General features: G+C 42.7%; 1 protein-coding gene across 1 annotated transcript in view; it reads right to left on the reverse strand.

Moving 5' to 3' along the window:
- Nucleotides 1-287: 287 nt before the first annotated feature.
- Nucleotides 288-12112, reverse strand: part of LOC106565834 (chemokine-like protein TAFA-4) — a 42821-nt gene continuing 30996 nt past the window's right edge. The window contains exons 5-6 of the mRNA XM_014133402.2: nucleotides 5315-5439; nucleotides 288-2810 (exon numbers count right to left, since the gene is read on the reverse strand). Of these exons, the coding sequence (XP_013988877.1) occupies nucleotides 2799-2810; nucleotides 5315-5439 (137 nt within the window). The 3' untranslated portion in view covers nucleotides 288-2798. The remainder of the gene's footprint in view (nucleotides 2811-5314; nucleotides 5440-12112) is intronic.

Genomic DNA, 12112 nt, shown 5'->3' on the forward strand with positions numbered 1-12112 from the left:
CAAATATTGCATTAACCCTCCACATGAGAGAGAGAGAGAGAGAGAGAGAGAGAGAGATATGTACAGGGCACCAAAGGTTGAGAGGGTTGTTTATGCACCATTATGCTAAACACACAGTACTGATAGAGGCCTGTGGGGGGAAAGATGTTGGATGAAAATGCAAGCAAACAGCGGGCTGTAAAATAAAGCATTACCATAGATATTGTTCAAAATGTGGATGGGGAGAAGGGTTAGTTATTAAAAATATGTTGTTTCCTTGTCAAACTGAAACACGACACAAGCAGAAGCATGTTTTAATGGTTTATGGGTGCTCTATTTTACAGTTTACATAAGAGATGTCAAGGGTATCATTGACTTTCAGTTTTCAAATGTTTCTGGACAGAACTAGAGACATGGGAAGCACATGTTGCTAGTCCACAGTTAGTGACAAGCACTATAAAAGGCTCTTTAGGGTTAGTTAAATCAAATGACACATTTCATTTATTTTATGGATAACTAGAAAGTAACATTCTGATCTAAAGAGTCGGTGACCAATTGATGTCTAGATTACTAGCTTCTTCTCAATGAATTAAAGTGTAGGTTGCTATCAATAATAGGTCACAATAAAGGGAGCAGAATGTTCGATTTGGACTGCTGGGGGGGCAAGGAGACCCCAGCTCCGCTAAAACCATTGAGAACCACATGCCGTTTTCAAGGGATTGTTAAATAAATGTTAACTATTTGGTTGTACTATCATCACCTCTTGAAGAACATAGTCAGAACTACAAATGTCTGATTATTCCATGCAAAACAATTGCGCACATTTAGCTCTCGATCGACAAAGTTATACAGCAATAACTGCATGCTTTTCATTGATCATGTCCTTTCAGATAGCCAACGTGAAGGTAGCCTTACGATGTCTCCCAATATTGGCCAACATTAATTGGATATTTGAGTGATATAAAAGTGAACTATACCTGACAAGTCTGAGTGGTTTAGGTTAATTTCCCATCCTTTGTGTGTTCCACATTTGCCGATGTACTGTTAGCTGATAATGTTAACTTTGCAAGCTACCGGTAGAAACTTTGTGCAGTTTGTTAAACATAATATTAAGTACACCTAATGTACCTTTTCTTCCAACCAACGTAGGCATACCTAGCAAAGTTAGCTAACATTATCCCCTCTTCAACATTGTTTTTATCACAATTGCTGCTGACAGACATGATAGGGTACATTGATTGATGAACCACATCAAATTGACTAGCTAGCCAATAACAGATCATGTCAATATGGCTGTTTAACAAGCTAACTTTCAGAGGATAAACTAGATGGCTAGCTATATCTAAATATTGTTTGATTTGCTTGCCATCTATAGTGGTGATGGCAGTAACGTAAGTCCGACCGACAATTTTACCAGGACGATGTCAAGCTCTTTCCAAAAGCCTAATCTCTGATGAAGCAAGCTAAAATGACATGTTGTTTGCTTAGCTAGCTAGATATGTTCCAAATGGATAGGCTACTCTGATGTTAGATCTAAATGTGGAATCATTGGAAATATGTAGTTCTGACTATGCTCTTCAGGAGGTGATGATATTTAAACCAAATAGTTATAACATTTATTTAACAATCCCTTGAAAACAGCACATAGCCAAATCGAACGCTCTACACTGTATTGTGACGTTTTATTGATAACGACCTATAGAGTTAAATATGTTGAAAGTTAACGATCCCTTCAATCTGAGCCAACTTGTATTATAATAAGCAAATCTACCAGGGAGAAGGGCAGTGGCATTTCTACTTCAACATCAGAGGCAGAACTCTTACAAAATATCTTCCTCTCTTTAATTTCATGTGACATCTACAGCAAAAGACGAGAAAACTAGAAAAACAAAACATTCCGAAAACGGTTTTCAACTAGTGCAAATATCTTACATGAATTTTTTATATGTTATGATCCTACTTAGCAACCCTAATTAGAACTGCAAAATTACTCTCAGAAAACATCTCCATGGTAGTGACTTGACCCACAAGAGTAATTTGACAATAATGTGCAATTCACAAGTGATGAGCTCCACCCCCTCCCAGCTCATGAATAGAAAGTAATCCTGATAGAGCAGCAAGACTCAGGATCCAGTCCAACAACCCTAGAATCACACTCTAACACAGTCTTTCTGCAGACAACACATGTCCACAAATGCTTAGTCAAAACAGCCATCCATTACAACTCCTCAGACACTGGTCAAAACGACCTCTCTTTGGATCTCCCCATCTCTATTAACAGGCAAAAGTCTTCCGACATGGTCTTCTTGAAAGTCTTCAGACGTAGTCTTTATTGACCATAAAGTATGCCCCCTGGGTATCTATAAAGTATGCCCCCTGGGTATCCATAAAGTATGCCCCCTGGGTATCCATAAAGTATGCCCCCTGGGTATCCATAAAGTATGCCCCTGGGTATCCATAAAGTATGCCCCTGGGTATCTATAAAGTATGCCCCCTTGGTATCCATAAAGTATGCCCCTGGGTATCCATAAAGTATGCCCCCTTGGTATCCATAAAGTATGCCCCCTTGGGTATCCATAAAGTCGGTAGTCCATAGTTGTTTTGGGCTGTACGTGTGACACTTTACCTCAGTGTCTCTGTCAATCAGAGTTTGTTCTTAATGGTTCTGTAGTTTTTGTCACAGCTTGGTATGAGGGGATGACTAACAGTCTTCCCTTCATCGTCAGTCTAAGTGTCTCAGTTATGATTGCCATCCTTTCTTTACATATGGAGTTAACAGTTGAGAGACTTGGTGATGTCACTGCTCAGCGATTCTCTTGCTATCGTGTGACCTAGAAAATAGAAAGCAAAGCACAGTAGATAAGAGACTTGAACCAATGACACAGAAACAATTATCTTTGAGTGACAGAGCATGCACCTCTACAATATAAAACCTCTGACAGCCCCTCCCACCGCTCACATGATGTTAGAGGGAACTGACGTTTATGAACCAGTGTATTTCCACTGTTAGTGATATCCTTCATTCTACAGGACCATCAGAGCTAGACGCCCTCAGGCATCTACACCCCTGCAACGTGGGAGTGAGAGAGACAGAAAGAAAGAAAAGAAAGAGAGTCTGCATCACACAGAGGAACGCAGAAGAAGGTCACAGATAGACGGAGGGAGAGAAAGAGGGAGACAGTCGCTGGAAGGAAGAGCTGTTGCCGTAGCATCGGCTTCGTTGCAGAAATCTCCTGTGACATCTGCCACCAAGTCTCTTAGTAACTGTGCTCCTATTCCACATTGAGCAAATGCAGAATGAATTTCCACTGATGCAGCACGGTTCTTCCTCGCCCTCCCTCCCCAATTCTTAATAGCTGATTGGTTAGACAGTCAGAGAGAGAGAGAGAGAAAGCGATAGAGGATGGTGATGACTTCACCTATCAGTTTTTCAGTGGTTCAAAGGCCCAGGGTCATTAATTCTAACGGTAGTCTCTTAGCGGCCATTCATCCCTCCGTCTTTCCCCTCACCAATATAATTAGGACTCTTAAATTGAAAGCCTCCATGGAACCCCTAGCCATAATGCATTCTAATGAATGCGACAGATGTTCTGCTGTTATTCCGTCTCTCTGAGCAATTACTCTTATGGTGCCTGTGTGCTCCCCACAACTGTTTTTCTTTTTATGTTTCACCTGTGAGTAAACCACACCTGCTCCATCCCACAACACACACACCCACACCCGTCCGTCAGTCAGTCCCGCAAATGAACTTTAACACATCAACAGATTAGAAAGGCTGTGAAGGATCTTCATTAAAATCAGTTTATCTCATATGAACAGCAGTGATTACCATACTGCTTGTCAGGTTTAGCGTTGCAGTGTGTACATACAGTATGCGCAGCTTGGTTTTCTCTCTGCCATTCATTTTCCATCCCTCTTGTCACATCTTTACAGACAATTAACAAACAATGCTCACTTGGTGCTCCACAGACGATTGGTTCATTTCTTCCATAGACTTTCTGTTTATGAAACATAAAGTGGGTCTTTTTGTGGTTATTTCTGATCAAAGCATTCGGTGTTTAGAGGATTAGCCTAATACACTACCGTACCTACACCTCTGCCCCAACTATGCCATCTTTAAAAAAACTGAATAGCAGTGTAAGCTTCCTCATCTTGATAGTTCCTTTACGAAACATTCATTGAGACAAAATGCTGTATGGGAAAAAAGGGTGTCAATTGAATAGACATCAAACTTTACCCAAGCTGGAGAATGTGATAGAACTGTCAGACATTTCCTAAGTACTTTGTGGACTTCATGGGTTCCTCAAGGGACACTTTCTGCTGTAGATACCGATAGGATGTTTTCTTATGTTGTTGTTTTCAGATTGCGTATTGATGAACCGCCCCCGCGGAAATCTAATTAGCATAATAACAGCATCCCCTTCATAATCCGTCAGTTTAAGCTAGAGATATCTGTTTTTAGCATGGGCTGCTTCCCAATATATCATATCCACCGGTCACCCTTCCTCTGCGGTAAAAGGTGGTAGAGCTAAAGCAGTGTTTATCAGACCACGAGACAATCCGAAAATCAGTCTTCTCACAGCATCCTAATGGTTTGGCCTGTAAAGTATTAGAACCCCTATTAGAAAGATAAGACTCTCACGAACATCATGGAGTTCTCCCCCACAAGAGTCACGGGACTCGTCTGAAGTTGGTACAGCCGATCTGTCACCTTTTGTCTGTAGCATCCGAAACATGGAATGTTGAGTCTCTCACGATCACGTACATGTAAGTTATTTTGCTCTAGGACGGTCACTAGCCTCACAAGACTAGTCTGAAGGTAGCTGGGTACCGGTTAAAAAAATGTATGGAAGTATATATGGAGATAGTTTAGTGCCTATAATACGGGGTTAAATACATGTAAAAATATATATATATATATCGTTTCCTGACCTAAATAGCTAAATGATCCTTGGTATTACCATCTTAAAACAATTCCATATGTTAGCTTAGTAGAACTCCCCCCACAGCTTAGAATCTGAAGGAATAATGAAGGAATGTTATTTTGTCATTATCAAAGACTGTAAATGAATTAGTGGCTAAATAATAATCATACAGTAGAAACAGAAGCTCAAGTATTCTTCAGTTACACCTTCAGTAATGACCGACAAGGTCTCTTTTCGCCCCGTCATCCACCCACACACACACACACACACACACACACACACACACACACACACACACACACACACACACACACACACACACACACACACACACACACACACACACACACACACACACACACACACACACACACACACACACACAGTGGAAAAGGACCCAGTCTTCTCACTTTGGTGGTTTTGACTTTGTTCCCAGTACTGCAGGACCAGCCGGTAAGGTCAGGGAGCACCTTACACTCCTCTCCCTCCATGCAGGGGTTCATCTGACACCACCACTTCTGAATCACGATGGAGGCTGGAGGAGGGGACAGGAGAGAGAGAGAGCACTGAGAGACCTGATACTGAGAGGATGGAAAGTACAGGGCAGAGCAGTGTGCAGGAGAGAATAGATTCAATAGAGAGGAGAGTAACCTGGAAGTAGGAGTAGATTGGCTCAGCCACAGTCAGTATGTTTTTATACATTGATATGGCACAAAAGCAGACAACCACCTGTTAAAACCACAAAAGCTTTTGCCAGCATTCTATCCAAAAAGCCTATTAAGTGAACATTGTGAAATGAAAACATTTCAAAGTCAAACCTTTTTGCCCTCTGTGTTTGGCAAGAATCTACGCATAAAAGCTGGTTTTGAATCAGGATTAAAAGGTATTATTTTCCCTCAAGGCTTTTGCATGTCACATAATCAATATCACCTGGTGCTGAAGAGCTGTTAAAAAGCCAGAAGCACTTTCACAATACTGGCTGCCAGACAATGGGAAGTTGTGTGTGCCAATAACAACCTTGAAATATTTCAATCTAACATGAAAGGTGTCCGTTCAAGACTCTCAACTTTATAAACATGATCTCTTTGATTGGTATGATGTCAGATCAGACAAAAGTAATATGACTGGACAGCACATTCAACCGCTTTTCTCAAATAAAATGAATCAAACACGCACACACACGCACGCACGCACGCACGCGCACCCACCCACCCACCCACCCACCCCACACACACACACACACACACACACACACACACACACACACACACACACACACACACACACACACACACACACACACACACAGCAAATAGACAAACAGATTTGTCTTTACAGCAAAAAGAGTATGTGTATGATGTATTTGATGTTAACCTATCAATATCACCCCCACTATGCACTGACACAGATATTTACTTCGGTGCAGAGTTTCCTCTCACTCTGATTATCTACTTTCAGTGGAGGCTAGTCAGTGATCCATCCAATCTGACCTGTCTAGACGGTGAGATGGCCAAAACCAGGCAGAAGGATCTGTCTCCATCCATCCATCTATTCTTCCTTTTATACTGGTATGGGAGGATTGGAGAGTCATGGTGTGAACTCTCCAGCATGTATCCAACTTTGATAAACCAATCAATTAAAAGAGGCAAATGATAGTTGTTTAGAGGGAGTCTGCCATAGAGTCCTGTTATAAGGCCTATTGTTCCTCACAAAGGGAGGAGGGGGTGAAATCTGCAGCAAAATGGGCTTTAAATGGAATTATGCAAAAAAACACGAGCAAATCCTCTCAAGCGTCATGTAAGAACCCCCGACTGAGAGAGAGAGAGAGAGAGATGACGGGAAGAGTTCACCAAGACTGTGTCTTACCAAAGAGAGAGAGAGGGGAAGAGAGAGAGGGAGCGAGAGAGAGAGAGAGAAATATTGAAATTGTGAAATTGAGGGTGAAATTGAGGAAGAGATAGACACAGAGGAGAAGAAAGAGAAACACAGAGAGAGAGAGAGAGCGTAAACGAGGGAGAGAAAGGAAGAAACCATTCAAGAAGACAAAGACTCCCCTCAATAAATGACGCTAAGCCTGGCAGAGCACTCCAGAGAACATGCTGTTATGATGCATGAGCTCCGTGACAGTAAGTAGTTCTAAAAACCAATGACTGTGTAATGGTCGTTAATGTTTCCATTATGGTGTCTGCCGTGGTGCTTTACGCTACCACCATGTTATTTAGAGTTAATGAGTATGGCCTGGAGAAGAGCCATTACAGTTGGAGTTCTTCACCTCAGGTTCTACAGAGTGGGCGGGGAGGCTGTGACATCGCAGACCTGCCTGTTATTCTGTAGAATGGACGGGAGTGGCTAATAGCTCATGTCATTGGAGGGTCAGAGGCTATTGGATAGATAGCAACAACAAGGCACCAGAGAGGAGCAGTGGTGAACCATGATAATGAAGAGAAGTACTGAGAGGTGCTGACATGGACTAGTTCATTTTCATAGCCTACCTGTTCATCAAAGGCTACCACTCAGCTACATAAATCCATGCACTGCACTTACACATCCCTGATTCATTTAATTGATGTACAAACACACAAAGCGATAAAGTTTGGGGTCTATGTCTGGAAATATGAACCAAACTTTTCCTAATCTCTTCTCCAAGAGATCCATCTCTCTTCATCAGCAGTCTGTGATGAGTCAGTCTAATGACAGAATTACCACCATTATCTGACAGAGAGCAGAGCAGCGTGTTGCTAGCTGCCCTCCAGAAGCCATACTCCACATAACATTAAACATTTGACTACTGGAGCTTCACTCAGAAATGAGTCGAAACTTCTCTAGGAAATGTCTCAGTAACTCTGCTGAAAGCAGATGTCAATGGCACCTTCCATGAATGCCGTGGCAATGAGTGACTTAGTGTTGTCTTCCCAAATCCCTGGGTTTGTGGCTTGTCTCAGGGTGTGTCTATCTAAATATGGTATGTGGGGGAGCCATACCTGAAGTCTGCCTAGAGGATTACACAGAGATGATGTCAATCCACCGCAGCACTGACAAATGTCACAGGTCACAGCAGATTCATTCAGCCTGTGAATACACTGCCTGTCAAAACATCAGGTTAAGTGTGTGTCTCTGTGTGTGCAGAGACAGATTCAGACTCACAATGCCATACACACACACACGCGCACACCTGAGCGTAATCACATAGACGAACAGCGGGGTCGCATTAGTTAAGAGAAAACCAGCATTGAGGAGAGAGCTCAATAACACAGCACCTCACACAGAGTCCCCCATCGAAGCCAAGCTCAGCGATAACAATCTAAATCCATTCACGCTGCTCTATTAGATTATGCCTGCCTCTCCTCCCCCACTCTGCACTGCTGAGCCTGAAATGGCCTGATTTAGATCCATATTGACTTGGCTGGTAATGCTGACTTTGACACAGGATAATGTTGTAGAATAATGTAGAATAATCCAGTGCAGGCACTGAGCGCCCAAGTCTCCACATGGACATCCCTACGGAGCATCCTGATAAATAGAGGTGATCTCCTCAACCTTTGCTTATTGGCCATTATGCGTTTCACCCCAGAGACTGAATTTAAGAGCCGTGAGCTGCCTGCAGCAGGAATGAAGTCATCAGGGGACTTCCCACCCTCTGCTTCTACCTCCAACCCAGACGTTATTAACCACCACACTGCTAAAAACAGTATTTCCCATGTAAAGCCCAAAGGGAATGCACTTCAAGAAAATAACAAAAGAAGAGGGAAAAAGCGGTGATATTCTGATATACAGTAATCCAGGAAAATGTTAGCTGGTGCTCTTTAATAATCTATCATATTGATAATAGGTGGGACTTAACGACCAGTAATGGACCAGACCATTCAGCACATATCTCTTTCATTGACCATCAGTAATGGACTGACTATTTTCAGAATGTCTTTCCAATGTAGAGCTGTTGGAAACTGCAGTCTTTTACATTTAATGGAGATGTCCCTCACCTGAACCTTAGAACACTCATCACCAGTACACCAGAGAAGGTGAGGGGAAGGCCATCTGGCTGGTGACAGAGTATGGACGTCAGTCTGCCGAGGATACTTTATGGTTCTGAGCCGTTAGTGATGTGCCACTCACACAGTGGAGACAGTATCTATAGTGATAGTTTGTTATATAAAACATGTTTTACTGCACTTCACCTTTAGAATCATGAACTATCTAACTATATAGGCCTACAAACATTTAGGGGGGAGAGATTGAGAGAGAAAAGAAAGAGACTTGTACTGCAACAGTATATGTTAACTGAGGGTCAAAGTTTAACACAGCAGCACCTAAAGATTGGAAAGCGACTTCGGTCATCCGCCCTCTTCAAAGGGGGAGACGCTCTAGACCCAAACTGTTACAGACCTATATCCATCCTGCCCTGCCTTTCTAAAGTCTTCGAAAGCCAAGTGAACAAACAGATCACCGACCATCTGAAATCCTACCGTACCTTCTCCGCTATGCAATCCGGTTTCCGAGCTGGTCATGATGGTACCTCAGCCATGCTCAAGGTACTAAACGATATCATAAACACCATCGATAAAAAAAACAGTACTGTGCAGCCGTCTTCATCGACCTGGCCAAGGCTTTCGACTCTGTCAATCACCGTATTCTTATCGGCAGACTCAACAGCCTTGGTGTCTCTAATGACTGCCTCGCCTGGTTCACTAACTACTTCTCAGACAGAGTTCAGTGTGTCAAATCGGAGGGCCTGTTGTCCGGACCCCTGGCAGTCTCTATGGGGGTACCACAGGGTTCAATTCTCTGGCCGACTCTTTTCTCTGTATATATCAAGATGTTGCTATTGCTGCGGTTGATTCCTTGATCCACCTCTTCGCAGACGACACCATACTGTATACATCTGGCCCTTCTTCAGACACTGTGTTAACAAACCTCCAAACAAGCTTTGATGCCATACAACACTCCTTCCGTGGCCTCCAACTGCTCTTAAACGCTAGTAAAACTAAATACATGCTCTTCAACCGATCGCTGTCCATGCCCGCCGACCCGCCTAGCATCACTACTCTGGACGGTTCTGACTTAGAATATATGGACAACTATAAATACCTAGGTGTCTGGCTAGACTGTAAACTCTCCTTCCAGACTCATATTAAGCATCTCCAATCCAAAATTAAATCTAGAATCGGCTTCCTATTTCGCAACAAAGCCTACTTCACTCATGCTGCTAAACATACCCTCGTAAAACTGACTATCCTGCCAATCCTTGACTTCGGCGATGTCATTTATAAAATATCCTCCAACACTCTACTCAGCATTTTGGATGCAGTTTATCACAGTGCCATCCGTTTTGTCACCAAAGCCCCATATACTACCCACCATTGAGACCTGTATGCTCTCGTTGGCTGGTCCTCGCTACATATTCGCCGCCAAACTCACTGGCTGCAGGTCAGTGCTAGGCAAAGCTCCACCTTATCTCAGCTCACTGGTCACCATAGCAACATCCACCCATAGCATGCGCTCCAGCAGGTATATTTCCCTGGTCATCCCCAAAGCCAACACCTCCTTTGGCCGCCTTTCCTTCCAGTTCTCTGCTGTCAATGACTGGAACGAATTGCAAAAATCACTGAAGTTGGAGACTCCCTCACTAACTTCAAACATCGGCTGTCAGAGCAGCTTACCGATCGCTGCAGCTGTACACAGCCCATCTGTAAATAGCCCATCCAACCTACTACCTATCTCATCCCCATATTTGCTTTTTGTTTTTTCTGCTCTTTTGCACACCAGTATTTCTACTTGCACATCCTCATCTGCACATCTATCACTCCAGTGTTAATTGCTAAATTGTAATTACTTCGCCACTATGGCCTATTTATTGCCTTACCTCCTTACTTAATTTGCACATACTGTATACAGATTTTCTATTGTGTTATTGACTGTACGTTTGTTTATCCCATGTGTAACTGTGTTGTTGTTTTTGTTGCACTGCTTTGCTTTATCTTGGCCAGGTCACAGTTGTAAATGAGAACTTGTTCTCAACTGGCCTACCTGGTTAAATAAAGGTGAAATAAATACAAAATAAAAAAAACATTGGAGTTCTCAGTCCAGTCAGTCAACCCTCATAGAGAGCTGCCCCAGAGGGACTACACCATAACATCATGGAGGATAGTGGAAAGAGCCTCTCTCTTTCTCCATTACCTGAGAGGCCACAGTGCCTGGCTGCAGACTCTAATGATATTTTAATAGCCATGTCCACAGTGGATTAGCTCCCTCTGACATTGTTAATGTTAGGAGGGAAAAGCGCTTTTCTGTGTACTGTATGTATGTGTATTAATTCAGGGTTTTGGCTCTTAATCAATACCTAACATACATCAAATCATAGTTATATTATTTCTCTTCATCATTATTTTCTATCAGGTTAAAAGACTAAAGATGCATGACAAATCTCTGGCTTCTCCCTATCTTTGGGTACCAGCAGTCTACTACAAGACATATGACTGGTAAAGAGTGTCCTCTATTGGTCAGCTATAGGGAAAGCATCTCATATATTTGATGTGTGTGAAAAGGAATACAGAGAAAAAAGCATTCATATGACAACATTCATACCATGATCACTATGCAATAGTTTATGTAAGTATTGTTGTTGAACATTGACAGTGTTACGGTAGTTTGTCATAAAATGACATAATTTACAAGTAACAACTGTACTTCATAACTGTAAGATGCCCTTGATTTGCAAATCTCCCATCAGTCCAATGCTTTTGTTCTTCATACACAGTACAATGACAAAGTCCCCCTCCAAGGTCTCCACATCTGCATCTGAGACATAAAGCAGCTTTTTGACTGGAGGTTCAGTCTTCACTGGAGCTGACCTGACCATGCCAGCCTAGAACAACCTCTTTCTAAGGAAAGAGACGCATGGAAGAAGCTAAACAGAGACATTAATGCTAGAGTCTGAGGTTACTTTACCAGTCGCTGCGGGTCTGTCTGTCTACACATTTCTGTTCTGTTTGATTCATCCTCTCCGCTCACGTACGTGAAACCTATCTATTTTCCACTGGAGGGGGGTTAATGCATCTGGATTGGTTGTGAGACAGAGCTGAGTGTGTGTGTGTGTGTGTGTGTGTGTGTGTGTGTGTGTGTGTGTGTGTGTGTGTGTGTGTGTGTGTGTGTGTGTGTGTGTGTGTGTGTGTGTGTGTGTGTGTGTGTGTGTGTGTGTGTGTGTGTGTGTG

This window comes from Salmo salar, chromosome ssa12 (genome assembly GCF_905237065.1).
Source record: "Salmo salar chromosome ssa12, Ssal_v3.1, whole genome shotgun sequence".
Classification (NCBI taxonomy): Eukaryota; Metazoa; Chordata; class Actinopteri; order Salmoniformes; family Salmonidae; genus Salmo; species Salmo salar.